At 44.6% G+C, this 27,836-nt stretch overlaps 1 protein-coding gene across 1 annotated transcript in view; it reads right to left on the reverse strand.

The window, feature by feature from the left end:
• Positions 1-2,144: 2,144 nt before the first annotated feature.
• The window catches only part of NACA (nascent polypeptide associated complex subunit alpha), a 55,660-nt gene continuing 29,968 nt past the window's right edge, over positions 2,145-27,836 (reverse strand). Inside the window, exons 29-49 of the mRNA XM_088473118.1 lie at positions 26,706-26,771; positions 26,288-26,353; positions 26,117-26,173; positions 25,959-26,024; positions 25,786-25,851; positions 23,515-23,580; positions 23,319-23,375; positions 23,161-23,226; positions 22,991-23,056; positions 21,443-21,508; positions 21,247-21,303; positions 21,089-21,154; positions 20,919-20,984; positions 20,155-20,223; positions 15,850-19,143; positions 13,738-13,820; positions 13,555-13,632; positions 5,022-5,168; positions 4,706-4,834; positions 3,839-3,961; positions 2,145-2,271 (exon numbers count right to left, since the gene is read on the reverse strand). Of these exons, the coding sequence (XP_088329244.1) occupies positions 2,257-2,271; positions 3,839-3,961; positions 4,706-4,834; positions 5,022-5,168; positions 13,555-13,632; positions 13,738-13,820; positions 15,850-19,143; positions 20,155-20,223; positions 20,919-20,984; positions 21,089-21,154; positions 21,247-21,303; positions 21,443-21,508; positions 22,991-23,056; positions 23,161-23,226; positions 23,319-23,375; positions 23,515-23,580; positions 25,786-25,851; positions 25,959-26,024; positions 26,117-26,173; positions 26,288-26,353; positions 26,706-26,771 (4,769 nt within the window). The 3' untranslated portion in view covers positions 2,145-2,256. The remainder of the gene's footprint in view (positions 2,272-3,838; positions 3,962-4,705; positions 4,835-5,021; positions 5,169-13,554; positions 13,633-13,737; positions 13,821-15,849; positions 19,144-20,154; positions 20,224-20,918; positions 20,985-21,088; positions 21,155-21,246; positions 21,304-21,442; positions 21,509-22,990; positions 23,057-23,160; positions 23,227-23,318; positions 23,376-23,514; positions 23,581-25,785; positions 25,852-25,958; positions 26,025-26,116; positions 26,174-26,287; positions 26,354-26,705; positions 26,772-27,836) is intronic.

A 27,836-nucleotide genomic window follows, 5' to 3' on the forward strand; every position in this document is an offset into this window, starting at 1 on the left:
CCTAAACAAATATTTATTCTACCTATAATAAAACACTAACTGTATCCTCCCATCAATATGTGACCCACAATGTGCTTTATTCATGGAATTGTAAAAACAGAGAAGTGCTTTCTGACTGGCCTATAGAGAATTTTACACTTGTCCAAATTCTTCTTTGTAAGACAGAAGATGCTGGTCCACTGCATAACATAACAGGCACATTTAGTTCCTCCTACCTACACAGACTTTAATATGTAAAGAGTAGGGTCCTTTAAAAAAAAATGTTTTTACTGTACAAACCTGCAGAATATTGTATTACATTTTTTTTTATAGAAATGTTTTTTTTGCCTATATGACCTTACTGGACCTCTACCACTTGCATTGATCAAAACAGAACTTTACTAAGACCAGCATGACCTCAAGATTGTGCGTTTCTGGATAAAATTCATTTTCCTGCTAAATGGGAATGGACTTTCCCAATGCACATATTTTGAGCTTTCAATGCCTTTATCACTGATTTTAAGCAATGCATGCCCCACACTTAAGATCCCCATTCATGAATCTTACTTTATATTGGTTGGACCTAAGCCCTAGGTATAACTGCCTCACAGGAGACAATTGTTGCACCATCTGTAAATAAAACAAAGTTTAAGCATCCAACTTGTTTTCTCTGTTTATCTCCTTTATTGCAGTGTTTGTTATGTAGACGCATCAGAATAAAAAGATACAGAAGGGGTAGCCCCTCCACCCTTACCGGAAGACTTATAATCCCTCTTCCCTCATTAAGCTTCTGGTTAAACATTAAGACTTTAGCCCTCAGGCAACAAGAGCTGCAGTAAAAGCCTGCTCTCTAGCTTATGCTAGCTCTTATAATTTGCTATGGGGGAATATTTAATAGACAAGCACTTCTCTTACAATAGAGTTGTCATTTAAGTTTGTACAACAGAGAATCTACAACAGGGATGGGGTACCTTTTTTTCTGCCGAGGACCATTTTAATATATATAACATTATTTGCGGGCCTCTTGCAGGCCACGCTCCTCCGTGTGATGTCACACGGGGGCGGGGCCACAATTGCCGGTGATTACAGCAATGCCCGAAGCATGCTGCGGGGAGCTGTAAGGGCAGCGGGTGTGACCGTCTGAAGCGTTCTAAGGACGCTCCACGCGGCACTGTTGCATAGATTCTGGCTGCAAGGGCGCCATTCTAGGCACCCTGCTAGCCAGATGAAGCTAGCAGAAAAAAGCTCAGAGGGCCCGACCAAATGACTCCGGGGGCCTTATACGGCCCCCAGGCCTGAGATTCCACATCCATTTTCTACAACAATATAAGCACTCTGCAGTTACCACCCCTCGTGCACATAATTACATCACTGGTGGGCTTCCAGGGGGATGTACACTTGGTCTGCTCTGTATGATCATCATATCCAGTCCTAAATGGAAAGGAGAACTGAATTGCTAATAATGTGACCATGTACAATTACATTCAGTTACTGTAAATGCCAGTGCTGTTCTCAATGCACTTAAAGAAATCAGTGTGCAATTCAATGGTGAAAGTGTGTTGAAACGGATGAAATTCCTCATTATGTCAGAGTGATTTTCTTCATCAATGGCACCTGTGCTCCTTTCCTTTTGTCTAAAGGCCCCATACATCAGTTTCCCATATCTGACCAGACAGGCTGATCGGTGGTCAGAAATAATGCAGATCGGCGGCTATCGATGACTGCTGATCCGTCAGGGAAATCTGTGAAATTCATGTTAAAAATCCCCTATTTGCTGATTCTTATCATATTTTGGTCGGGATTGGCAAATCCAACATGTTGGATTTCAGAGTGTCCCGACCACGGCATCTGCCCTTAAATCCGTGTGGTGACTAATGCTGCATGCTCTCCCCTGCCCTTGAGTACAAGCTCATTGAGCACTGAACTGGATCCACTATGCAACTTACACTCAGCCTGTGTCCTCAACCTACTTAGTCTGTCATTTTATTGCTGTATGTTCATCACAGATAAGTCAATTTCAACTGTAATTATAAGTCAAATTACACTGCTCTATATATTCCTTGAATAACACTGCGGAAACTTTGTGGCACCTTAAAAAATAAGCTATATCAATAATGTATTTCCAATAGTCCTGGTTTAAAAAAACAAACCACAATTTCAAAAGGTAAATCACCAACAATAAGCCACAACTTTATTAAATCAATAGAAATAGTATAAATCTCAACTCGAGCTGCACCCATCCAAGAGCATGACGAAAACCGATCACCGAGGGGAAAATCACATCGTCAACTCCTAAGGAGGAAAGAGACATTTTATTAGAGGAAGTATTCGCCAGGCACAATGAGTTTGAATTATCACGTTTATACCACTCCAACAGGAATAATGAAGACATTAAATGCAGGCTTTAGAACAGTTTACACGTGTGTCTCTAGCATGTAGTTTAACGCTCTAAAAGAGATGCATTTTATTAACAGAGGCAGGCAAAATGGCTCTGCAATCATATAAGGGGGTTTGACAAGCTGTCTGATTGGCTAAACTGGTTATGTAAGGAACAATTTATATTTTTTTTCTAAACATACAGCCATAGACATACAGAGGACATGTATGCCCCCAATGATGAATATTTTGAAGAAAAGAAAAAAAAAAAATGCTCCTCAACAAATGCATCTATTCCCTCAACCCCCTAAAAAAATATTTGTTCATAAAGGTTTGTCTAGGGCAGAGATCCATAACAATGTGGTGGGGTTTTCGTTTTAGTTGCACCGAGCTCTGAAACAACTACTCAAAAACACAATGCTAGATCACTATATACCTAGCCTATGGGAGAGGCATACACGGAGGGTATACGTTTAGGAAGCCTGCGGACAGGATGCCGACCGTCGGCTTCCAGACAATTTAATCCCGACAAGGGACAAATGACAGGCGTCTAAATCTGGGTGGGCAGGGTTAGGCACCCTCGAGGGAAGGTTAGGGTTAGCCACACCCACTGGACCGATTCCACGGGGAGACTCACCTGAAACATCCTGAAACCAACAGCTAGAGCAGCACACCGATAATTGACTGTGAGCGTCTCATATACATGAGGCAGGTAGGAGGAGCGACCCAGACGTGCAAAAACCTTTGAAGGGACTGCGTCTGGGTCGGAGCTGCCGGGGGAGTGCCTACATCCCCTACGCTGCATCAACTGGCCTAGTACACTGGCCTCATGGCAGCAGAAGGGTCTGCTGCCGATCCCCGGCATCAGACGATAAGGTCCCGGTGGTCTAGTGAGAACGCAGACGCTCCGGGTACTGACTGCAGCGGCTTTCAGTGCGTCTCCTATGCTGGAAGGACTGCAGCACGCGATTCCACGTAAGAGAGAAGTTGCCTTACCCGACATCTCTGTGCGTCTGGTTGCAGTCCGGGTACCAGCATCGCTGCTAGCAAGCTCAGCCGAGACACACCGAAATCACCAGCCCAGTTACTTATGTTGCGGCCCGGCAGAGGTAGATGGAGTCGCAGTACATGCGTCTTAATTCAGACGCTGAGTAGTGCCAACCCAAAAACATAAAGAATAAAGTAAAACATAAAATAAAAGCTTAGGACTGCCTGAGCAGTCCCCTGTTACAAAGGTGCGTCTGAAACCTGAATATATGGAGGAGGACCAAAGGCATCCTGGAAGCTTTAACTGTTTGGTGCCTTGATCTCTCCCCATGGTATCCCTGTGGATTCCTATGGACCCTGAGGAATAAAACAGTGGTGAAACGGTCAATTAAAAGTTTCTTTAAAGCCTCAAATCAGTGTGCAAGACACACTACAGCTAAAACGGTGGGAGGTTGCTTCTGCCAATAAGAATGTTGCCAGAACAGTCAGCACTTACCATGATGGCATTTACTATGTCATTGCTGTTGTTCTTAAGAGCGCGCACAGCCTTCGCCCTGGACACATTAGCCTGTGACATTACAAGTTCAATGTCCTTTACTTCTACTCCAGTCTCATCAACCTGAAATAAAAAAATAGGATATAAGGATTCTATACGTGCAAAGAGATAAGAAATGTGATATTGTTCTGCATAGAACTGGAGGGCCGCATTCACAACCTGGCAACGTCTCTCTCAGAGTGAGCAAACAAAGCTAAGTAGTGCCGACATGACACCTCAATATTATGTTTTTTCTGCCCCCATGAGACGCCATATATGGTGCATTAAAATTATTTTGCCCACCACCTTATGGGTAGGGATACCAAATATCCAGGTTGACCTAAATTACTCTTTTCAAGAAATATAAATCTAGGGCGGGAAGGAAATTGTAATGGTGACAAGATTTATTATTTGAAGACATGCACAGCTCCTCCAAGTGTCATTCCGGATTGTGCACCCACCCCAAGTCACCAACACTAACTTTTCACAATCGCTTGGCGATACTGACATCGGCCTTTCTTTACTTACTCGACAGACCCTCTATAACGGTATTCACAATAAGCCAGTTTTCATCCAGCACAACCCTTATAACTGGGCACAAAATACAATATAATAAAAAATAAAAAGACCCCCGTTTGGACTTTCTACGCTACAGGCAAATAGAGCCTCCTCAGCATTTTCTGTACATACAGTAGAGGTCGGCATGGAGAAATCGTATTAGGTATGGGTTACACATTATAGTGTTGACCTATAATTCCCCTCTCCCAATATGCAGCACTAATTCTAGGGAACACTCCAGCTTTAGTAACAGATACCAGGAGATCTCACCTCTTCCTCTTCGCTCTCCTCCTGTACTGTGGGAGTCTGCGTGTTCTCCTGTATGTTTGATACTGCTTCTCCCTGTACCTTGAATTTTTCAGCTGCTGCCAGCTGGGCTTGTTGTGAGAGATCTTCAATCTATTGAAAGCAGGAAGATGGCATAGAAAGCAATGTATTAAAAAGTTACAGTGACAAAAGTACATTTTTGAATAATGACAAGAGTATTAAAAATATATCATTAATCTGAAAATATATTAACAGAAAGGCAGCAATAAAGCCACAAAGCCTTAGACCCTGAATACACAGGTCTCCTGTAGTCACATACCTTAGCCTCCCCAAACACAATGTAAGTGTCAGATGCTGGGCTCTTGTACACGTCTGGCTTTGTGATGACAAACAGAATATTTTTGGATTTTCGGATTGTGACTCTTGTGACTCCAGTGACCTGGCGAAGCCCCAGCTTTGACATAGCCTAAAACAAAAGTGGGGAAAGGTATTTAATATCGCTTGTGTTAAATGTAAAATGATTATATATGATGTCTATTGTTTTGTATTTTCACTCTACTATAACATTCCAAGCAGCACAATAAGGACGACATCATTTAACAGGATCTAAGCGGATATATTCTGCATTTTAAAAATGTATCTTACATGGAGCTTGTGAATAAGTTTTTGCATATTACAATTAGGTATAATTTTTCATTAACTACTGTGTTGTATTTGAGTCAGAAGTGGATATATAATTTTACCATGACTTAGCAGTTGCATGGCAATTTCTTAACACAGAAAAATAATGCATTATGCAGTGGGAGTACAAACACTGTTGGCAATGACAATTAGCATTACAGGCGGAAACACTTGTCTGGCTGCACTCTTACAAGCTATTACACACAAGCACAGACGGTGTAATGGTTAGCGTTACTGCCTCACAGCACTGAGGTCGTGGGTTCGATTCCCACCAGGGCCCTACCTGTGCGGAGTTTGTATATTCTCCCTGTGCTTGCGTGGGTTTCCTCCGGGTACTCCGGTTTCCTCCCACAGTCCAAAAATATACTGGTAGGTTAATTGGCTCCCAACACAAATTAACCCTAGTGTGTATGTGTGTGCGCATGTGATAGGGAATATAGATTGTAAGCTCCACTGGGGCAGGGACTGATGTGAATGGCCAAATAATCTCTGTAAAGCGCTGCGGAATATGTGTGCGCTACATAAATAACTGGTAATAAATAAATATAATCCTTAGGCCTCTCTCCTGAATAAATAGAACCACCGTTGTCTGAACATTTGGCTGGAGTCTTCCAATAATAAATTAACAAACTTGTAAATGTACAAAAGCCTGAGCTTTTTGTACATTTATACCCCTTTTACACCAAAATCCCGGGTCCGACCCTGGAATTTGAATACTGGTCAGTCCTGGGTCGAACTCGGCTTCAGACCCCGTTTACACTGCAACTGAACCCGGGTAATCCCTGCTTTTCCCTATAGATGTCATTAAAAAACCAGAGATATGGTAAGAACTTACCTTTGTTATCTCTGTTTCTACGAAGTCCATAGGGTCCACAGGGTTTACCTTGAGGATATAGCTGGATCAGGAAGCCGTCCGGTCCACATAGATTCTAAGCGCCCGGAAGACATCTAAGGAAGTCTCACCAGCTGAAAGATCAGGGGACTGAAAAGCTGGTTCCTGATTAATCAGAAAAAAGTTCCTGATTAATGTGGAACTTCGAGACCACTTTGGGCAAAATCTCAGGACGAGTGCGGAGCACCGCTCTGTCCAGATGAAAAATCAGGAAAGGAGGGCGACAGGAAAGCGCCCCCAATTCAGACACCCTCCTGGCCGAAGCAATTGCCAGGAGAAAAACCAGTCTTAAACGTCAGCCACTTGAGCTCCGACTCAAGAGGCTCAAACGGAGGACCCTGCAGGACCCGTAGAACCACCGCCAAGTCCCAAGGAGCCACAGGAGGCACAAAGGGAGGCTGGATCCTGAGAACACCTTGGAAAAAGGTGTGAACATCCGGCAGTATTGCAATCCGCCGTTGAAACCACATGGACAAGGCGGACACGTGAACCTTCAGAGATGCAAGGCGTAAGCTGAGGTCCAATCCTGATTGAAGAAATTCCAAGATCCTAGAAACTCGGAACACCTGAGGATCATAATGTCTGGACTCACACCACTGAAAGTAAGTGTGCCACATCCTGTGATAAATCCATGCTGAAGCAGGCTTGCGTGCCCTGAGAATGGTACCAATAACCGAACTGGAGAAGCCCCGAGACCTCAAGACGGCTGTCTGAAGAGCCACGCCGTCAAAGACAGCCGACCCAGATCCGGGTAAAGGCAGGGCCCTTGAGACAACAGGTCCCGACGCTGAGGAAGAAGGTACGGCGCGTTGATGGAGAGGCTCCTGAGATCGGAGTACCAAGGCCGTCTGGGCCACGCCGGAGCCACCAGCACGAGTGTGCCGCCGTCCTGCTTGAATTTCCGCAGAACCCGAGGAAGTAGGGATATCGGAGGAAACAGATACGCCAGGTGAAACGTCCATTTCACCGACAGCGCGTCCACCAGACTTGCGCCTGCGTCTCTTGTCCTTGACCCATAAACGGCAACTTGTGATTGTGACGGGAGGCCATCAAGTCCAGCTCCGGCAGTCCCCACCTGTCCACGAGTAGCTGAAACACCTCTGGGTGAAGCGACCATTCCCCGGGATGCACGTCGTGACGGCTGAGGAAGTCCGCTTCCCAATTGAGGACTCCGGGGATGAAGACCGCCGAGATCGCTGGAATGTGACACTCCGCCCAAGTCAGGATGCGAGACACCTCCGACATCGCTGCCCGACTGAGAGTTCCTCCTTGGTGGTTGATATACGCCACCGTGGTGGCGTTGTCGGACTGCACCTGTACCGCCCTTCCGTGAAGACGACTGTAGTGCCCTGTATACTGCCCGCAGTTCCAGGATGTTGATGGGGAGAAGTGCTTCTTCCGCAGACCAACGACCCTGGAGAGACAATGAGCCGGTCACTGCCCCCCCAACCCTGGAGACTGGCATCCGTCATGAGCAGGACCCAGTCCGGGATCCAAAAGGACCCCAGAACTCTCATAGCCGAATGGACCGACAGGCGGCGACTGCTCAGGCAACTGCGTATCCGCAGCTGTAGGGAGGCGACCTTCTCCGGAGTCAGGAAAATCTTTTGCTGACGCGAATCCAGCAGGGCTCCCAAATGAACCATACGCTGTGATGGAATCAGGGAGGACTTTTTCCAATTTATCAACCACCCGTGTGCTTGCAGGCAAGCGATCGTCAGATGGAGATGTTGAAGCAGTACCTCCGGGGAGCTCGCCAGCAACAGGAGGTCGTCCAGATACGGCAGCAGCCGTACATTCTGGTTCCGAAGATGTGCGGCCATGACCGCCATAATCTTCGTGAACACCCTCGGTGCAGTGGAGAGACCAAAGGGTAGCGCTCGGAACTGATAGTGGTATTGAAGGATAGCGAACCTCAGATACCGCTGGTGCGAAGGTGCTATCGGAACATGGAGGTAGGCGTCCTGGATATCCAGGGTCACCATGTAATCCCCCGGTTCCATCGCCAGAATGATGGAACGTAACGTTTCCATCCTGAACTTGGGAACTCTGAGGAATTTGTTCAGAGACTTCAAGTTGAGGATAGGGCGATGAGAACCATTGGGTTTTTGCACCAGAAACAGAGACTAATAATACCCCGTCCCTCGTTGTGATTGAGGAACGGGAACAATGACCCCTGCTTTCAGCAAGGACTCTATAGCCTCCTGAATCTGTAACGCCTTGGTCTTGTCCTGAGAAGGACTGGTGCAGAAAAACTGGTGGGGTGGTCTGTGCCGAAAAGACAGGGCGTACCCCTGGGAGACCACTTCTCGAACCCAGGCATCCGTGGTGGTATTGTGCCAGCACTGGGCAAATAGAAGAAGTCGGCATCCCACTCTGAGGTCCCCCAGAGGGAGGCCCGTCCCATCAGGCCGCAGGTTTATCTTCCTGCTTGGAAGAAGGGCGCCGAGCACTCCAGGCTTGCTTCTTGGGTTTAGAGGCAGTCTTACTCGCAGACTGTCTCGGGAAGGACTGACCTTTTGCCTTACCCTGAACCCGAAAGGAACGAAAAGCCGAACTCCGAACCTTAGCAGGCAGTGCCGCCGAAGGGAGGAAAGCCGACTTGGATTTAGCCAGGGTATCCACTATTTTGTCCAAGTCCGGACCAAATAGTAATTCCCATTGAAAGGTAAGGCCTCCAGGCCTTTCTTTGAATCAGAGTCCGCTCTCCAGGACCGCAACCATAAGGATCGGCGGGCAGACACCGCTGCAGCCGATACCCGCGAAGTCAGCAGACTAGCATCTAAAGAAGCTTCCCCAATGTAAGAAGCAGCGTCCCTCATCTGTCCCAACAACGCCCTCTGGACATCCGGAGCGTCGTCCGGGAAGGTATCTTCCAATGCATTGGCCCACCCCTCAATGGCCTTGGCCACCCAGGAGATGGCCATGGACGGTCGGGCCACCGCCCCAGAGAGGGAGTAACTAGACTTTAAGCAAGTCTCAACTTTCCTGTCCGTGTGATCCTTCAGCGAGGATATCGACGGTAATGGTAAGGTAGCGCCCCGAGTTAAATGGGTGACATGGGAATCCACCGCCGGTGGAGTTTCCCATTTTTTACAATGTGCCTCAGGGAAGGGATAATTAGAAGTCAACCACTTCTGAGGAAGGAATCTCTTACTGGGCGCCTGCCAAGCTACCGCCATATGATCCATCAACTGATCCGACAGGGGAAACACCGCAGAAGCCACCTTAGTTTTTTTGAAACTAGGAAACTTCGACTTAGGAACCGGTGCCTCATCCTCTATAAGAATAGCTCGCACCGACCTAACCAGTGCTCGCACATTAATGGACGACTTGGTATCCATTTCCTGGACCGAGGCGTCCGAGTCAGTGTCATCAGGGACCTCCCCATCATCTGAGGAACCCTCTGAGTCAGATACCTGAGCCGCCCGCGCCATGAGTGGGCGTTTTGAAACCCTAGAAGGCATGTAAGTCTGCAACATTGACTGAATAGCCGAGGATGCGCGGTGCCAAATTTTGCATGGAGTTGGAGAGCACATCCACCCAGGGTGGAGGAGTCGCCATAGGGGCCTGAAAAGGTACCACAGGCTGCTGCGGCACAGGGGGAAGCCTGTATATACATAGGCAACCCCGCATATGGACCCACAGGCTGAGATCCACGAGGACTCCGCAATAACTGCGGGACACCCGGGGAATGGTCGGCTGGGGTAACTCCCTAGTAGGAAGAGCAGTCGGGACCGACAGACGGTCCGCAATAGACACCAGCACTTGAGAAAACATCACCCACGGTGGTTCCTGCGTCAGAGAAGGTCTGGATGGGCCAGGAGCCACCTGGCACCGACTACACAGACCATCCTGTGACAAATCCTCCCTATCCACTCCTGTAGAACAGCGTCCGCAGGAGGCCAACACCGGAGCCACTGAGCACTCAACCTCCTCGTCTGACATGACAGAATATATTATATATCTGGCAACAGGGCAGAAGTAAACGCACAATATGGCACTGTGTCGCACACAACTGTATGTGACGAACCTCACAAATACGTGATTTATATAGGCGAGGTCTGTAGAAACGCCCCTCCCCCACACACCTGTAGGGTTTGTAGGAGAAGTAAAGGGACAGGTATAAGCTGACAGTAAGCGGAAAATAAGCACAGACAGGCAGCACTAGCAAAAGTCACATACCATGCAGAGAAGATATACTCACTGCACCTTTCCATTACAATCAACATGCCCAGATTCAGTGTCTGGGAGGGCTATAGTGCTGTGTACACTGTCCTTGTCGGGGGAGAGGTACACAGGGGGACCGGTCCGCGTGCTCCCTGAGATCTGCGTTGCCACAAAGAAAATGGCCCCCAGAGACCTCAAAGGAGGAGTGGCCGAAGAGTCTGCAGCTCAGCGACGCCAGACTGCGTGCTGAAAGGCGCGCTGAGGGGAGGAGCCGCTGAACAGGGAAGGCTTCCTCCCCTGGCTGGCCATAACCCCAGGGATGCTGGCTTCCCGCTTGCCTGTTATCCCTGGTGGTCTAGTGGTCCCACGGGTTATGGGGGGCCCGCCGCCACTGCCAGCAGCCTCCGGTCTGTCCCCAGGACCGGAGGCTAATGGACTGCATCTTAAGGCATTCCGCGCGCCGCCGCTAGCCAGCGACGCGCGGCTTACCTGAATCCCCGGCGACTCCGGCAGCAGTTCTGGGAGGTAGAGAGAGTCCGGCTAGTACGGACTGTCCTCCCGCCGCGATCCTCAGATCAGTACTGGTGTCGCTGCGCCAGTCGGGGATCAGAGCGGCAGCGTGGGCGTCTGTATAGACAGCCCTTCGCTGCCGTCTGTAGTAAAAAGAAAGATAAAATAAATAAAATCTATACTAAAATAAAAAGCTTCTGGGGGCTGCTTCCGCAGCCCCCCTGCGCGGTGACAGACTCCGGCCGGGCACCAACTTACACTGAGGTGCCTGTGGCTCGGGAGCAGGGTATAGAGGAGGACCCAAGTGCATCCTGGGAGCTAAAAGCTTAACTGTGTGGTGCCCATGGATCCTGTTCCAGCTATATCCCCAAGGTCAACCCTGTGGACCCCGAAGTAGAAATGGTCTTTTTTAAGGGCTGACAAAGATGAGGTCAAAAAAGGCAACAAAAGAGAGGGGTGGGGACTGCTTACAGCATTGCAGCAATGATGGCAGACGGAGCACTTGTGTGGCTGTGGTGCAGACTGCAGTTCTGGCTGTGGCAGGCTGTGTATCAGCCTGCGTTTTGTGGCTGTTGGTCAGGCTGTGGTGCAGGTGGTTAGGCAGGCAAGTGATGGCTGCGTGTGCGTCTCTCTGCAGGGCACTGACAAATGACATCTCCCTGCGCCCCAGAAGCTCCAATCAACAAATAGCGGAATGTAGCCGGGTCAAATAATCCGGGTAGCACCCGTTCACACTGTCGCATGACCCGGGAACAACCCGTTTTCAACCCTGCTCTCAACCAGAGTAAGATTGCCGGGTAAATAGTCCCGGGTTTTTTTTCCTGGCAGCTGTTCATACAGAGCCTCGACCCGGCAATAACCCAGGTTATTTGGTTGGTGTAAAAGGGGTATAAGTAAAACTCTGGAAAGGAAATGGAATGCAAAACATTTCTAGGTTCTCATTTTGTTTTCATTTTTGTAAGGGCAGCACAGACAGTGTAATGGTTAGCATTACTGCGTCACAGCACTGAGGTTGTGGGCTCGATTCCCACTATGGCCCTAACTGTGTGGAGTTTCCGCCGGGTGCTCTGGTTTCCTCCCAAAAATATACTGTCCTCATACAGCGATCCCTTTTGAGCTATATGGAGACAGATGTCAGACGCGATTCCCATGCTGCATAATTTTATCTTCATTTTGCTTTTTCCTCAGTTTTGCCTTTTAGTAAACAAAGTGTACTAGGTATTTAGGATTAGTTCTTTTTGGCAATGGAACTAGTGGGAAGTCACAGATTAAGCATAATGATGCATGGCGAGGGTCATTCATATAGGACCTTCTTTGCCGTTTAACAGATTGTGTATTTTTTTACTGCTACTTTTTCTTCATCGACGCGTCAAAGTTCACTTACTAGGTATTTCAGTTTAGTGTTTTGGAACGGGTAAATAGTCTATGACGCGTTTAACTGGGCAATTTTGCACGATTTAAGGAGTGTTATGTGGACACATCTGTATAAGAGCATGACAGAGCTGATCTAGCACTACCCCGCTGTTTTTGCATTAATATATCATGTATAATAGTGATTTTGCATTCGATCACATTTACAAATTATGGCACCCACCCTCTGACAAAAAAAAATAAAAAATTATTTTATGGCTCAAAGTTAGTCTACATACATGAAATTCATTTATGATTCATATACACCTTATAGCCTGAAGGTAATTTAATAGAATATTTTTAATGATTGTGTGCATTAAAACCATCAAAGCACAACCTTTATAAGCAAAGGTTTTACGATCTCAGAGATATCTATATATATATATATTTTTTTTTTTTTATTAAACATTCATATGTTTGTATGAGAGTTGACTGTCTCAGAGGATGGGTGACAATTTGTAATGGTATTTATATATTTTGGCATACTTTGTAATGTAATATATAGATTTCTAAAAACATCCAAATCACCAGTTTTGGTGTATGTCCCCACCCCTACTGCACTATAAAAATGAAAATGTACACCTTTGTCTTTAGGCCTTTGTACAATTAAAATGATGTAATAAATAAGTGGGGTTACCTTAATAATCTAACAGTGGTTTTGGGAAGACCTGTGAAAATATGTATACCCTTCTACCTTTTTTATGATTATACCCCATCTAGTTTTGTTATTGCTCCTGTCCCCAAAATATAAAACACTATGGGATATGCTTGAATTGTATAAGTAATAAAAAGTAATAAGTATATAGCCTATTAGATAAAGTTCTACAAATAAGCTACCAAATGAAACAGATAGCATAAACACGTAGAAAAACAAAATTCCTGTGAAAAAGGCGTGACACCAGTAAACATAAAAATGGGCTCGGTGTTGAGTGGGCGATAACCTGCAAATGATGCCATTAATGCCCACTTCACCACATCTGGCCTGTATTAAATGTAGTGTGTAGAACAGTAGCTTAAATTTATTGCTGTTCTATAAGCTTATGCAAATGTAATGTGATATGGGACTGCAAATCTGAAATCACTCGCTAGTCAGGTGGTAGAAGACAGCCGCAGACAATCTTAGTCAGTTAGAAGGTATTCAGCAGCAGTATGTTATGTATTGGTCATCGTTATATCTAGAACAAATTACCTTTCTCGCTTTCTTTTCACTCCTGCTTTGTTTTGCTTTGCTGACAGGTTCCTCATCTATTTCTGCTGCTGCTGCAAGCTGTCAAAAACATGAACCACATTGAATGGCTAGTATACAAGATACACATTTGTGCGGAATAGATCATTTCAGAACCGGAGATGCAAATTAGAAGTGTGACCTTACCTGCGCTTGTTGTGTTGAAGTTTGTGTGGAGTCCTGTTCCAACTCTGGAGGAGAATCATCACTGTCAGATTCTGTTCCTGACCCTGACAAATAAAGCATCAACATATTAGTCTAACGGCGTCATTAGGGTTCTGGTCCATGGAAGCCAAATTCTATTGTTGCAACCTACATGGGCAAAGAGGGGCAAGACCGTGAGTTAGCACAGAGACAGAACCTATGCAAATTAAGACTGGACAGAACAATATAAACCAGAAAGGACACACAGTTTTTATATTGTATATTAGAAAGTAAAAAATTGTCCACATGATGTTTAGACGTACAAACCCACAACGTGTTCCACATTAATACCAACAATTACATAGCCATCAACAGTTAACATCTTTGTCACAAATTGTATCACTGTATCAAATACCAAATTTTAAGAGGACCTGTCACTGAAAGTTTTCCTGTAACCAGGTTAACTCAGGAGAGGGAATTATGTAAGCATCCTCTTCATGCCCCGGTCTTTGGGTGTGCCATCATCCAGGCAGCACAGCAGACAAAGTAGGAGGCATTGAAGGGCATGGAAACTGGTTCTGTAGGACTCATAACCAGAGTAAAACTAGGTTACAGTGCTCCAAGTCAGCTTCTTCTATATCCACCAGCTCTTCTGCTGACCCACAAGGGAGCATAGTACATAAAGAGCACATTAATGTAATCATTTCCCCTATGTGAACAAGAGTCAGAAAATAACTCTTTTTGCTAACCACATAATAGTGCCTTGTGCACATTGCAGACTAGCATAGATCCTGGTGGCAACAGGACCTATTTAAGAAGCAGGCTAATCGCTTTGTATTAAATGTCAAACAACTATTTTGTAATTGATCGCTTAATAAGCACGTTCCAAATGAAAGACTGCTAATGCGCATTGAAGAGCTCTTGTTAAATGCAAGGAGGATGGATCCATGTCTAAGTGTAGCACTGTTTTTCTAACTTGAAAAATAGTGCATTCAAAAGATGTGAAACCATGACGACACTGAACATGTACTATGCAGGCACTTGGAACAGAGAGACGCTGAACAATGACATGACCATGCTTTACAGTTTGTTAATTGTACAGGTTTTCCCCACAAGGGATACAAATTAAATATACTTAGAAGACATTATACAATGCAACCTGTCTATATCCCAGTGTCCCCTAGTGGATGAAGGAGAAATTGCATATCATAATAACCTTAAGATACATGATTTATCAGCCTGCTAAGGCGTCAAAGTAAATATATCAAAAACAGCTCATTACTGAGAGTACAGAGCTATTTAAAAACAAACAAGGAACAACATTTTTGTGCCAACAGACATGCAAACGACATCAATTTACGACTCTACAGTATTTGTTAGCAATTAGAAAACAGATAAAAGTTGGGTTGTTTTCCTTCCAGTAAAGTAAGGTAAACCTACTAGGGAAAAGGTGATGTTTTTTGTTTCTTTATGTTCTAAATGCAGACTATAAAACTATTCTTGAATAATGTTATACACATTAGAGTACAACTGTGCAGAACCAGAAAACCAAAACACATAAGGGGTCATCTGCACATCAATGTAAGGGATTATGTTGGTACCAAATTAAATATTACAAACAAGAATAAAAAGGGGATAATTCAATTAGCTGCAGGTTTTACCACATGGCTTAAGCTCCCGGCTAAGGTGCTCTGAGCTATTCAATTAACGGCCCGCAAAAAGCCAGAAACCAGAACTCCGCGTTAAGTGGTGCATAGTGGCTAGTTGCATACCGCTAATTGAATAGCTCTGGGCACTTTACCCCATAAATTAAGTTACTGTAAGCTGCCAACAAATGTGCAAAAAAATATTCTAAATATTCTCATATCAAGTAAATAAAGCAAAAATAGGTCCTAAAGAACTAAGAATGCACACGTAGAAATTCAGAAAAACAAAAATTTGCAATGTACTCAGCAGTTTAAATGGAAAGAAAACTACCCATATTTCTAATTAAATTAAAACTCATTAAAGAAATATTAAGGTTAGTTGGATTATCAAATGGCATTAACAAGGTGGTAACCTTAAGCGTCCACACCATGCACTGCAACAAAAGTAGGCAAAATCCAAATAATATACCCTTGTCGTTCTTCAGCACGGGCTCCTTCACAGGAGCAGCTACAGGAGGTTTGGGAGAACGGAGGTCCACCTCAACAGGCTGGAAGACTGTCTCCTCAACAGAAACCTCTGAAGGAATTAAAGGTGGCATTTCCTCCTCTTCATCAGCAACAGGCAGAGGTGCAGGTGGGGAAGGGGAGGTGGTTGGTTTGAAGGTATGGGGTTGGGAAACAGAAACAAGCGGAATAGAAGGGACAGTTTCCATGGTAAGCAAAGCAGGAGGAGGGGTTAGCTCTTTAGCAGGGCTTGGTAAATCTAGAGCTGGGGTAGGCTGCGGAGCAGAGATCCGAGGGGAGATGCTCTCAGCTTTATTAGCTAGAAGAGGAGAAGAAGACAAGTTAGGAGCTGCAGAAAACGTAAGGTCGGTAGATGGGATTAAGTTACTGCTTGCAACTGGGGCAGCAGAAGCAGGCATAAGTAGGGAAGTGGCACAAACCATCATTAGGGAGCTGGGTTGCATAGATTCTTCTTTACAAGTAGAATAGGTAAGGGAAACATCAGCAGGCAATGAAACTGAGGAGTCAACATGCTCTGGCTCAGAATAAAACGTACAGTCAACAGGTGCTTCATGCTCACGCAGGTGGTTAATCATATGTGGGGATTGCAGGCCTGGATAAGTTTCATAGGAGTGCGCAAATTGCTTTTGCGCAATAGGAAGAGAAACAGACTCATTGGTTAAACCCTCACAAATAAAATGCAGAGTGTCCTTGGGGACAGTTAAGATTTTATTAGTTTTGGCTACACTTCTGGCCTCTATAGTTTGCAGGTCACTTTTCAGTAAAGTTTCAATAAAAGGAGATTCATGAGCCTCCAATGTTTCACCAATGGAAAGCAACAAATGTTCATCACGAGTTTGAGAATCAGGGACTGATGCCTTTTGAGTGGGAGCCACCTCGGAAGCAGACACAGACTGTGAAGCATGTTCCCTGAAGGACTCCGAAAGTACTACTTCAGAGCTGATCATAGTTCTCATCTCAGCAGACACCTTAAGAGCACTTGCAAAGGATATAGCCTCTGATTCAGCAAGGAGTGCCTTTGTTTTCAACAGAATCTCATCAGAACCTTCTGCAGGTGGTTCTAAGATGGCTGCAAATGTATCCTCTGACGTTAGCTGATCCGAGCTATCTGCAACTACCGGTATATCTTCCACAGATGGCAACTTTAACCTAGTTACGATTACTTTTGCATCCATCGGGGCCTGTGTGTCACTACCCTCCACATCAAGCTCCTCAGAGCGGTCCCCAACTACATCTCCAGCAAGTGACTCCTCAAAGTTAGCTGCAACTAAATACTCTATAATAGGGGGCTTTGAACTGGTTGCAAGTTTTTTAGATTCAAACAGGGAATAAAAAGCAACTCTCTCGTCCTTTATCGACAGAGCCTTCAAACCGTCCCCTACCACATCCTCCACCAGCTGAGCCTCCGAGTCCTCCTCTACCACATCCTCCACCAGCTGAGCCTCCGAGTCCTCCTCTACCACATCCTCCTGCAGCAGTGCCTCTGAAGCGTCCCTTACCACATCCTCTGCAGGTGTCAAGTCAGCTGCAACCTCCATAGATGGCACCTCCAAGCGGTCTACAAGTACATTCCCAGGTGGAAAATTAAAGTCAAGTGGCTTAGCTTCCAGCAGAGTCTCAGAAACACATGTAATAATCACCTCCTGAAACCCCTCTGCAAACATTTCATTACAGTCCACTACCACATGCTTTGGCTCTGTGCAGTCCCCTACTACTTGTTCTACCGACAGCCCCTCTGAGATAATTTCTGTAAGCAGTGCCTCAGCCTCCAGTGGCGTATAAGAAACACTTTTAATGCCCATGTCACGAGACACCTCTTCAAACTTTGCACATGGGCTGTCCCCTACCACATCTTTCAAGTTAATTGCTACCAACTGCTCCACAAAAGCTGGCTCAAAGTCAGCTGCAACCACTTCCTCTGTAGGTAGCACCCTTGAGCTATCCACAACTATGTCCTCTAAATGTGGCACTTCCAAGTTGGTAAAGTGTGCCTTAGCTTCCAGCTGAGTCTCACACACACTTGTAATCACCATCTTCTGAGACTCCTCTGCAGCCAGGGTCACCGAGACGCCGCCTGCCACAGGCAGCGCCTGAGGACCACCTCCTAACACATGCTCCAAGTCATCCGCAAGAACCTTAGCTTCTAAGGGAATAACCCCCTGAGATAATGCTGCTGAAAGCACACCCAAGCCATCCTTCAGAGGCTCTGTGAAGTCTCTATCCTTTGTTATTCTGTCTGAAGAGGCAGTGCAGCCTGCAGAGATGCCTGTAAACTCTTTGGAAGACACAAAAGCTGAGGCAGCACCAAGGGCTTCCTTCAGGGAAGCTTCATGCAAACCAGTATCCAAGATATCACCAGACAGTAACTGGGCCTCCTTCATGGGACCTGTATCTGAGGTATGCACGAAGGCTTTGTCATCAGTTGTTGAGTACAGGACTTTTTTAGGTTGCGGTTCCTCTGTAGACAGTGGATTTCCCACAACAGAAGCATTTTCTTGGAGAGCCAAAGTTTTGTTCTCTGCTACAGAAATGGGTGTATCAAGGACATCAGGTTCTCTCTCATCTGGAAGAGTATTAGGGATACCAACATAACATTTATCCATAGTAACTTCACAAGTGCCCAAATGTGACTTTTTACCTTCATCTACAAAATGGAATTTATTCAACTTAGGTACCATTTTATGGTGTTCTATTGGATCAAAGGAAGGACAGAGCTGAAAGCTAGCAATAGCATCAGACTTTGTGCTATGTAGGACAACAAGTGATTTTTCAACTGATCCTGGGAGAATATTTTCATCGTACGTTGCCTCAACTGAACCTACACCTGTAACATCAGATTGACCATGATGATCAATTAAGTCACTTGATGCAGACTTTACGCTGTCAGACGCTGCATTACAAACTACTTCAGTAACAGGATCCTCATTCTCTATTTTAAATTGGGCTCTTTCAACACCCAGACTATCAGGGAACTCAGCAATTTTACTCTGCTCAAAATCATTTGAGGCAAAGGTCACAACATCTGATGGTATCAAATCTGACTGGGAGGTTTGCTGAGTAACAGCTGAAGTCCCTTCGGAATCACTGAAAAGTGGGGCATCTGTCACACACACATCTGCCCACACTGGATCGGTCAGGTTAGAAGCAAGCAGTTCAGAGGAAATTTCCTCCTCGGGCTGGCATATAGCACTATGAACTACAGCATCAGCTTTTACAACCAGTGAAACAGAAAAGCAAGCTAAAAGGATAGAGTCAAACCCACAGGCAGGAAAAATTGGGAAGGAAGAGTTAATCATTTCCATGCTAAAACATAAAAAACAAAGCATTGACCTGTCTCTTCATGCATAACTCATTAGTTTCAAGCCTCTGTGGCAAAATATTAAAATAAAAAAGTGAATTGGTAGTACTATTGAAAGGACCACAGAAAGTGAAATATAATGCACAACTGAAGACAATTTAAATAACTTTAAAAATATACCTCCACTTGGATTTTTTTTTTTTAAATTATAATTTATAGTACAATGGTCCAGTACTGGAATCCTCGCTCAAACGAAGCCATCCCCGTTTAAAAAAATATAGGTGTTGAAGCCCTTTCACCATTAATTTCCTGAATCAAGCTGGCTCAGAAGGGGCAATGGTAAACTTGCTGCAAAGGGTAGGAGAAATGAGAACAGAGACTCTTATTTCCCAACCCTACACTAGAGGCTGTAATAGTATCACTACCAGTAATGTTAGTGCACCAGATGCCATTATACAATGCACATATTCCTGGAGAGAACAAATGGAATGCATTTAGCAAATAGGATTTTTTCAAACAAGTTATGAATACCTTTATTTGGAAAATTGCAGCCCATGCATGAATATAATTGCATATTTCATACAGTGACTGTTTAAAAGTTAATTACCGTAAGTTAAATTTAAGTTAAACCATACGGTAAACTTGACAAGATTTGACAGGTTTTAAAGAGAATAGGTGTAAAGGGCGTCTGGTTGGCCAGACCACTGTGCATTCGGCTAGTCTACTACAGATCGGGTAGTAGGAGGACCAAAACCAGTTAGTATCTTACAGAATCTACAACATGCAACACACTAAAAGCTTGTGACTCATCACTGCCTTCATGTTAAATATATGGTGCAATAATCCACAAAGCAAAGAAGCATCTACACCAAACCAATTAAATAGTGCACAAAACACACTTTATTAGTGAAAAAAAGGTGCAAATGTAAACCATAGATAACTGTTGGATACCTGAAGTCTGCACATCAGAAACTTGGACCTCAGGTGCTGCAAAAGCAGCAGAGGAAATAGCAACTGGAGCTGGGAAAAGAGCAAGAACTGTTACTCTATTCTCTCAAGCAAACAGAGTAGAAAAACTGTCCAAGACAGAGACCGGCCGAGATGTTGCATTTGAAACCAAAGCAAAAAAACCCCCAAAAACTACCTACTCATACAGCTAAACTTAATAATGGCTGCAAACCGCGAGTAGAAAGATGAACATGCATTTCATTTAGAGTAATAAGGTGGCAATAGTGAGAGGAAATGTTTGACGTTAAAGAATAATATTCATTATGGAGTTAGATCATTCTGAGGGGCTGGTGGAAAAGACAGTATGCTTGGCTGATGTGACTGCCATTAAATGCGTGTCACTGACCGACCCCACTAGTTGTGGCCCAGATGATTCAGTCTGATGTGTCAACATGATTAGGCTCTTTGGCCTGACTGATCTACAAAGAGATCAGCGTTCAATTTGGCAACAACTGTTATTTTTATAAACTATATATATTTTGCACTTGCATAGGGAATATTGGTCATACACATAGAAAATGACCTTGTGGGTGCATAGACATGATGGCTTTATATTCAGCTGTGCCATATTTTGCATAGAATAGTTGAAAAACAGGCATTTCAGGGCCCTCATATAGGGTAAAATGCAGATGAAACAACAAGTGGTAAAATCCTTGCTTAGATCCCAGTAATGGAGATGACCAAATCAGCCCATGCAGCCATCATACCTGAGGCTTTAGATTCAGCAACAGGAGCTTTTGGGACATCAGTGGGTGGAGGCTTTTTCTTTTGTGCTAAAGTAAATAAGCGGTGTGTGTGGGTTTTCATGCATGGGCTCACTCATTGCTACAGTAACATAATTTAGTCCCTACATATACCACCAGCATGCTCTCAGTACCTGGAGCTTTGGATTCAGCTGAAGGAACTTTAGGGACATCAGCAGGTGGAGGCTGCGTCTTAGGAGCTAAATCGGATATACAAATAGGTTTATCATCAAGTTCCACACATGGTTTCTAGATTTAACACTGATATGTGAATAAATAGCAATTATACTACCTGGAGCTTCAGAAACAGCACCAGGGGCATCAGTGGGTGGGGGCTGTGTCTTAGGAGCTAAAGAAAAGTAAAGAGGCTCATTGTATTGCACCATATAACTTCTGCTGTAATATATTGCGGGTAGGTGCTAATGACATGTTGCACCGGCAGAGAGATTAATTTTCTGTAATCACATGTACATCCATGCAGGCAATACCTGGAGTCATGGAAGCAGCAGGAGGGTTTGCAGGGACCTCAGAAGGAGGGATCTCTGTCTTTGAAGCTAAACAAAGAGACCATATACTTAGTGTATAAAGAGTACACACAACAGCACTTTAAAAAGATGAAAATAAATAGTTCTCTCAAACTTGAATCTGAACTTATACAGGAAACACAGTCAGGCATTTTATAAAGATATATGGTAACTAGACACTACAAACGGACATCATATTTAGATATAAGCAGTCAATGCCTGGTGAGCTGCAATCTATAACTGGCACTTCAGGTTTATCAATAGAAGTCGGTGTCATTGGTGCTAAAGCAAAAATAAAAAAGCTCACTGTGGACCCAAGGCTGACCACCACCCAATTTTAGAAGTATTTTATGGATGTACAAGAAACTCATAACCAAGGGGTACGAAAGTCAGCATGTAGGGAAGGGGGTATTGGTCTGGCAAAATAATGCAGTTGTACAATGACAGGAATCTTTTAGGATACCAACGGTGTATCATGGCATTAAGTTGCTTGATCTGAGCACTACTACCGTCTGATTTGGTCACATACACGTGTCAAGTATCCTGATCAGCCCAAGTATGGGCATTCTTAGATCGGGTTGTTTGGTCTGACTGACTCATAAGCAGACCAGTTTCCAATTGAATTCTAACACTTGCTGCAAGCTGGCAGTTTACGGTTATGAAGTTTAGCAGCAAGAATGAAAAACAGGATTTGTGATTGGGGGTTGTATAGACAGATTCACTCATAAATGCAAACACTATAGTAGTGCCCATATGATGTATGTGAACCAGGAATAACTGGTAAAATCCTTGATTAGACCCCAGTAATGGAGATTACCAATCAGCTCATGCAGCCATCATACCTGAGGCTTTGGAATCAGCAACAGGAGCTTTTGAGACACCAGTGGGTGGAGACTTTCTTTTGTGCTAAAATAAGTAATACCCCTTTCACATTGCAAGAATAGCCTGGGATATTGCTGGGTCGTACTCGGGTGCAGTGTGAACGCTCCACCAAAAAAATTCCTGTGTCAAGCAACCCAGCATTTCAATAGCAGTGTTGAACACAGGAACAAGCTGGGTTGAAGTGCAGTGTGGACGGTCCCTACCCAGGTTATGCTACCCAAGAATCAGCAAACAGCGATGGGCAGAGGCAGCATTCTGGCAGTCTAGGGCTTAATACCACTACTGTCCATCCTAGGTTGGATTGCCGGGTCACTCAACCCGGGTTATTTTTCAGGGACCCTTTTAAACTGAGCTGCAACCTGGGTAGACCCAGCAATAACCCAAGTTTTTGCTCTGGTGTAAAAGGGGTATAAATGGGGTTAATACCACTACTGTCTCTACAGTGATAGCTAACTGGAGTGATGAAGCACACACAAATGAACTGAAGGCTACACAGTGGTAATCCACCAACCATGATTCCTGCAATAATGTGAGCAGTCGTCACCCCTTACTTTTGTTCCCTTATCTTTGTGAGCCTGAAAAAGTCCATTTTTAATGACCATTACCAATCAGCCCATGCAGCCATCATACCTGAGGCTTTAGATTCAGCAACAGGAGCTTTTGGGACATCAGTGCGTGGAGGCTTTTTCTTTTGTGCTAAAGTAAATAAGCGGTGTGTGTGGGTTTTCATGCATGGGCTCACTCACTGCTACAGTAACATAATTTAGTCCCTACATATACCACCAGCATGCTCTCAGTACCTGGAGCTTTGGATTCAGCTGAAGGAACTTTAGGGACATCAGCAGGTGGAGGCTGCGTCTTAGGAGCTAAATCGGATATACAAATAGGTTTATCATCAAGTTCCACACATGGTTTCTAGATTTAACACTGATATGTGAATAAATAGCAATTATACTACCTGGAGCTTCAGAAACAGCACCAGGGGCATCAGTGGGTGGGGGCTGTGTCTTAGGAGCTAAAGAAAAGTGAAGAGGCTCATTGCATTGCACCATACAACTTCTGCTGTAATATATTGCGGGTAGGTGCTAATGACATGTTGCACCGGCAGAGAGATTAATTTTCTGTAATCACATGTACATCCATGCAGGCAATACCTGGAGTCATGGAAGCAGCAGGAGGGTTTGCAGGGACCTCAGAGGGAGGGATCTCTGTCTTTGGAGCTAAACAAAGAGACCATATACTTCGTGTATAAAGAGTACACACAACAGCACTTTGAGAGAACCATTTTTCATCTTTTAAACTTGAATCTGAACTTATACAGGAAACACAGTCAGGCATTTTATAAAGATATATGGTAACTAGACACTACAAACGGACATCATATTTAGATATAAGCAGTCAATGCCTGGTGAGCTGCAATCTATAACTGGCACTTCAGGTTTATCAATAGAAGTCGGTGTCATTGGTGCTAAAGCAAAAATAAAAAAGCTCACTGTGGACCCAAGGCTGACCACCACCCAATTTTAGAAGTATTTTATGGATGTACAAGAAACTCATAACCAAGGGGCACGAAAGTCAGCATGTAGGGAAGGGGGTGTGGGTGTTGGTCTGGCAAAATAATGCAGTTGTACAATGACAGGAATCTTTTAGGATAACAACGGTGTATCATGGGCATTAAGTTGCTTGATCTGAGCACTACTACCGTCTGATTTGGTCACATACACGTGTCAAGTATCCTGATCAGCCCAAGTATGAGATCGGGTTGTTTGGTCTGACTGACTCATAAGGAGACCAGTTTCCAATTGAATTCTAACACTTGCTGCAAGCTGGCAGTTTACGGTTATGAAGTTAAGCAGCAAGAATGAAAAAGAGGATTTGTGATTGGGGGTTGTATAGACAGATTCACTCATAAATGCAAACACTATAGTAGTGCCCATATGATGTATGTGAACCAGAGATAACTGGTAAAATCCTTGATTAGACCCCAGTAATGGAGATTACCAATCAGCTCATGCAGCCATCATACCTGAGGCTTTGGAATCAGCAACAGGAGCTTTTGAGACACCAATGGGTGGAGACTTTTTGTGCTAAAATATGTAATACCCCTTCACATGTCAAAAATAGCCTGGGATATTGCTGGGTCGACCTGGGTGCAGTGTGAACGCTCCACCAAAAAAATTCCTGTGTCAAGCAACCCGGCATTTCAATAGCAGTGTTGAACACGGGAACAAGCTGGGTTGAAGTGCAGTGTGGACGGTCCCTACCCAGGTTATGCTACCCAAGAATCAGCAAACAGCAATGGGCAGAGGTAGCATTCTGGCAGTCTAAATGGGTTTAATACCACTACTGTACCTACAGGGATGGCTAACTGCATAATGTACAGTTCTCTTCTTCATCACTCCAGTGTTCTCCCCAGAAAATGTTTCCAGCTGCTGGCATCAAGAAGTAGCCAGGTGGGGGCCTTCGCAATAATAAAATGTTTTAAACCCTGACCTTATAATGATTTAAACTTGAAATAACATTTTATATATTAATTCTCCTCTTATTAGAGGCCCAGTCATCTGATTATGAAAAAGCTGCAAAGTCTATAGGATCTGGTCCTTTTTATACAGCTCCCAGATACTGTCCCCACTTGCAGGTTCCCAAAGTGCTGGGTGGTAGGCGGTTTCATGCTCGGTGGTGCACCGCAAAACACAGCCTGGGGAGAACACTACTGTGCTGTCAGAAGCTGCATCATGCTCTCACTGGCTGAATTAAATAGCAGTAAAGCACACACACATGAACTGAAGGCTACACAGTGGTAATCCATCAACCACTATTCCTGCAATGCTGTGAGCATTCATCACCCCTTACTTTTGTTCCCTTATCTTTGTGAGCCTGAAAAAGTCAATTTTTAATGACATCCATAGGGTTCTACAGGGCCGACCCGGGAATAACCCAGGTCGAAGGAGCAGTGTGAAAGCGTTCTGACCCAGGTCGCAGCCGGGTTGGACCCAGCTTCAAAATCCCGCTCGGAGCCAGGTTTGCGATGTGAAAGGGGTATAAATAAGCTCAGTGTGTTGGTTTTCATATGCATGGACTCACTCACTGCTACAGTAACATATTTAATTCCCTAATTACATATATCACCAGCATGTCCTCAGGTTGGTTTCTAATTTGCCCACACACATTGATGGTCAAATTAGATAGCGCCTAAAATGTGCCGACAGTTTCTGGCCACAAAGGTTAGTAGCAACAACAAAAAAACAGGAATTGTGATTGGAACCTGTTTGGAATTATCATTTATGAGATCAAACACTACTGTAGAGCTTGGACGAGTGCTGAAGCCAAACGCATATAATGTAAATGAGCATGTGATTGTTGGTGAAATCCTTGATTAGACCCCAGTAATGGAGATTACTAATCAGCCCATGCAGCCATCATACCTGAGGATTTGGAATCAGCAACAGGAGCTTTTGGGACATCACTGGGTGGAGGCTTTTTCTTTTGTGCTAAAATAAGTAAATAAGCTCAGTGTGTGGGTTTGCATGCATGGGCTCGCTCATACACCTGCTACTGTAACATATTTTAGTGTATGTCACCAGCATGTTCTCAGTACCTGGAGCTTTGGATTCAGTCGCAGAAACTTTAGGGACATCAGTAGATGGAAGCTCTGGCTTTGAAGCTAAATCAAGTACATAAATAGGTGTAACATCAAGTTCCACGTATGATTTCTGTATTTTACACTGATTTGGGAATAAATTATAATCACAGTACCTGGAGCTTCAGAAACAGCACCAGGGACATCGGTGAGTGAGGGCTGTGCTTTAGGAGCTAAAGAAAAGTAAAGAGGCTCATTGTATATTGCACCACACAACTGTTTCCAATACAATACTGTGGGTAGGTGCTAATGTCATGAGATCATATGTACATCCCTATAGGCAATACCTGGAGTTAAAGCAGCAGCAGGAGGGTTTGCAGGGACCTCAGGAGGAGGGCTTTCTGTCTTTGGAGCTAAACAAAAATAATTAAATCATCTATCACTGGTCTGTGGATCTATACAGGAAAGCACTCAAAGAAAAAAGTCTCAAAAAAAACAGGTTGAACTTTTTCTATGCTTAATGAAAACATACTGCAAAATGGCACACTGACAAGTGAGTTGGTGAACTATCTAACATCAAGCTATCAGTATCTGGAGGTATGGAATAAAACATAGGATAAGTAATTGAGGCTGCATCCTTGTAGCCAAATAATATATGCTATTTCATAAAAACCGATAGACTAGCGCAAACCAGAGACTGCACCCTGGCAGTTTTAGATTTCTCATCAGGAGAATAAACCATGAGCAAGGCCATGCAGTAAATACCTGGAGCATCAGATACAGCAATGGCCTTGGCAGGCACCTTAGTGGGAGGTTTTTCTGTCTTTGTAGCTGAAATAAAGCAACTATGCTTAGTGACCAATTCAATTCTGAGCGATGTGCTGATTATCACACGATGTTCAACCGCACACATTTTCCTATTATGGTAGCCAATATATTGCAATATATCCTATGCACCTATATGGGGTGCAATTTAAAACTTATGCTGGCCACACACAGCGATATTTTACCCGATCTGGCTGATTTCGACACATTGGAACGACAGATCGTGTAAAATATGACCAAATTGTGAGTCCCCACTCACGATCACGACGCGCGTCCCCGCTGGTTGCACATCGCATCTTCAGATCTGCCGTGCAGTACGGCAGATCAGACAATCTAGGAGGCGATGCACTGTGAAAGTCTGGATGCAGGAGAGATCGTATGAAGATTGGACACCAAATAGTGTGGAGATCATGTGCAGAGCTGCCGGGGAGAGTTTCAAGGGAAATTGTCCACATCGGCTGATCGTGTGCAGATCGCCATGTGAGTGTCCAGCTTGACAATATTGATTTTCGCAGAGTGCTATTCCAGAACAGCACATAAATGGCATCGCGTTGAATTGAAGCGACCCCTTAGTGTATATGGTTATCTGACATAACTACAATAAAATGTGTTGAGTTATTGCAATATAATTGTAATTGTGACTCAATAGCTTGCGTGGTAATTAGAAAAAATATGAGATATGGTAAGAACTTACCCTTGTTATCTCTATTTCTACGAAGTCCATAGGGTTCCACAGGATACCTTGGGGTATAGATGTGACGTCAGTCGCAGGGCACCAAAGAGTTAAGCTTTCAGCCTCCCAGGATGCACTAGGTCCCCCTCCTATACCCCGCCCCCGGGCCAAGGCACCTCAGTTAGTTACCAAGCCATAGGCCGGAGGAGGAGAAGGAAGAGAGAGAACAAAGATCTGGACACATACAAGAATCACATTCTCACCAGAGGGAGACGGAAAACCGGAGACCAGAGCAAAGCCCATCTGCAGCACAGGTGCGACAGGGCGGGAGTCCTGTGGAACCCTATGGACTTCGTAGAAATAGAGATAACAAGGGTAAGTTCTTACCATATCTCATA

This window comes from Taudactylus pleione, unplaced genomic scaffold, assembly GCF_031769625.1.
Source record: "Taudactylus pleione unplaced genomic scaffold, aTauple2 ptg000130l, whole genome shotgun sequence".
Lineage (NCBI taxonomy): Eukaryota > Metazoa > Chordata > Amphibia > Anura > Myobatrachidae > Taudactylus > Taudactylus pleione.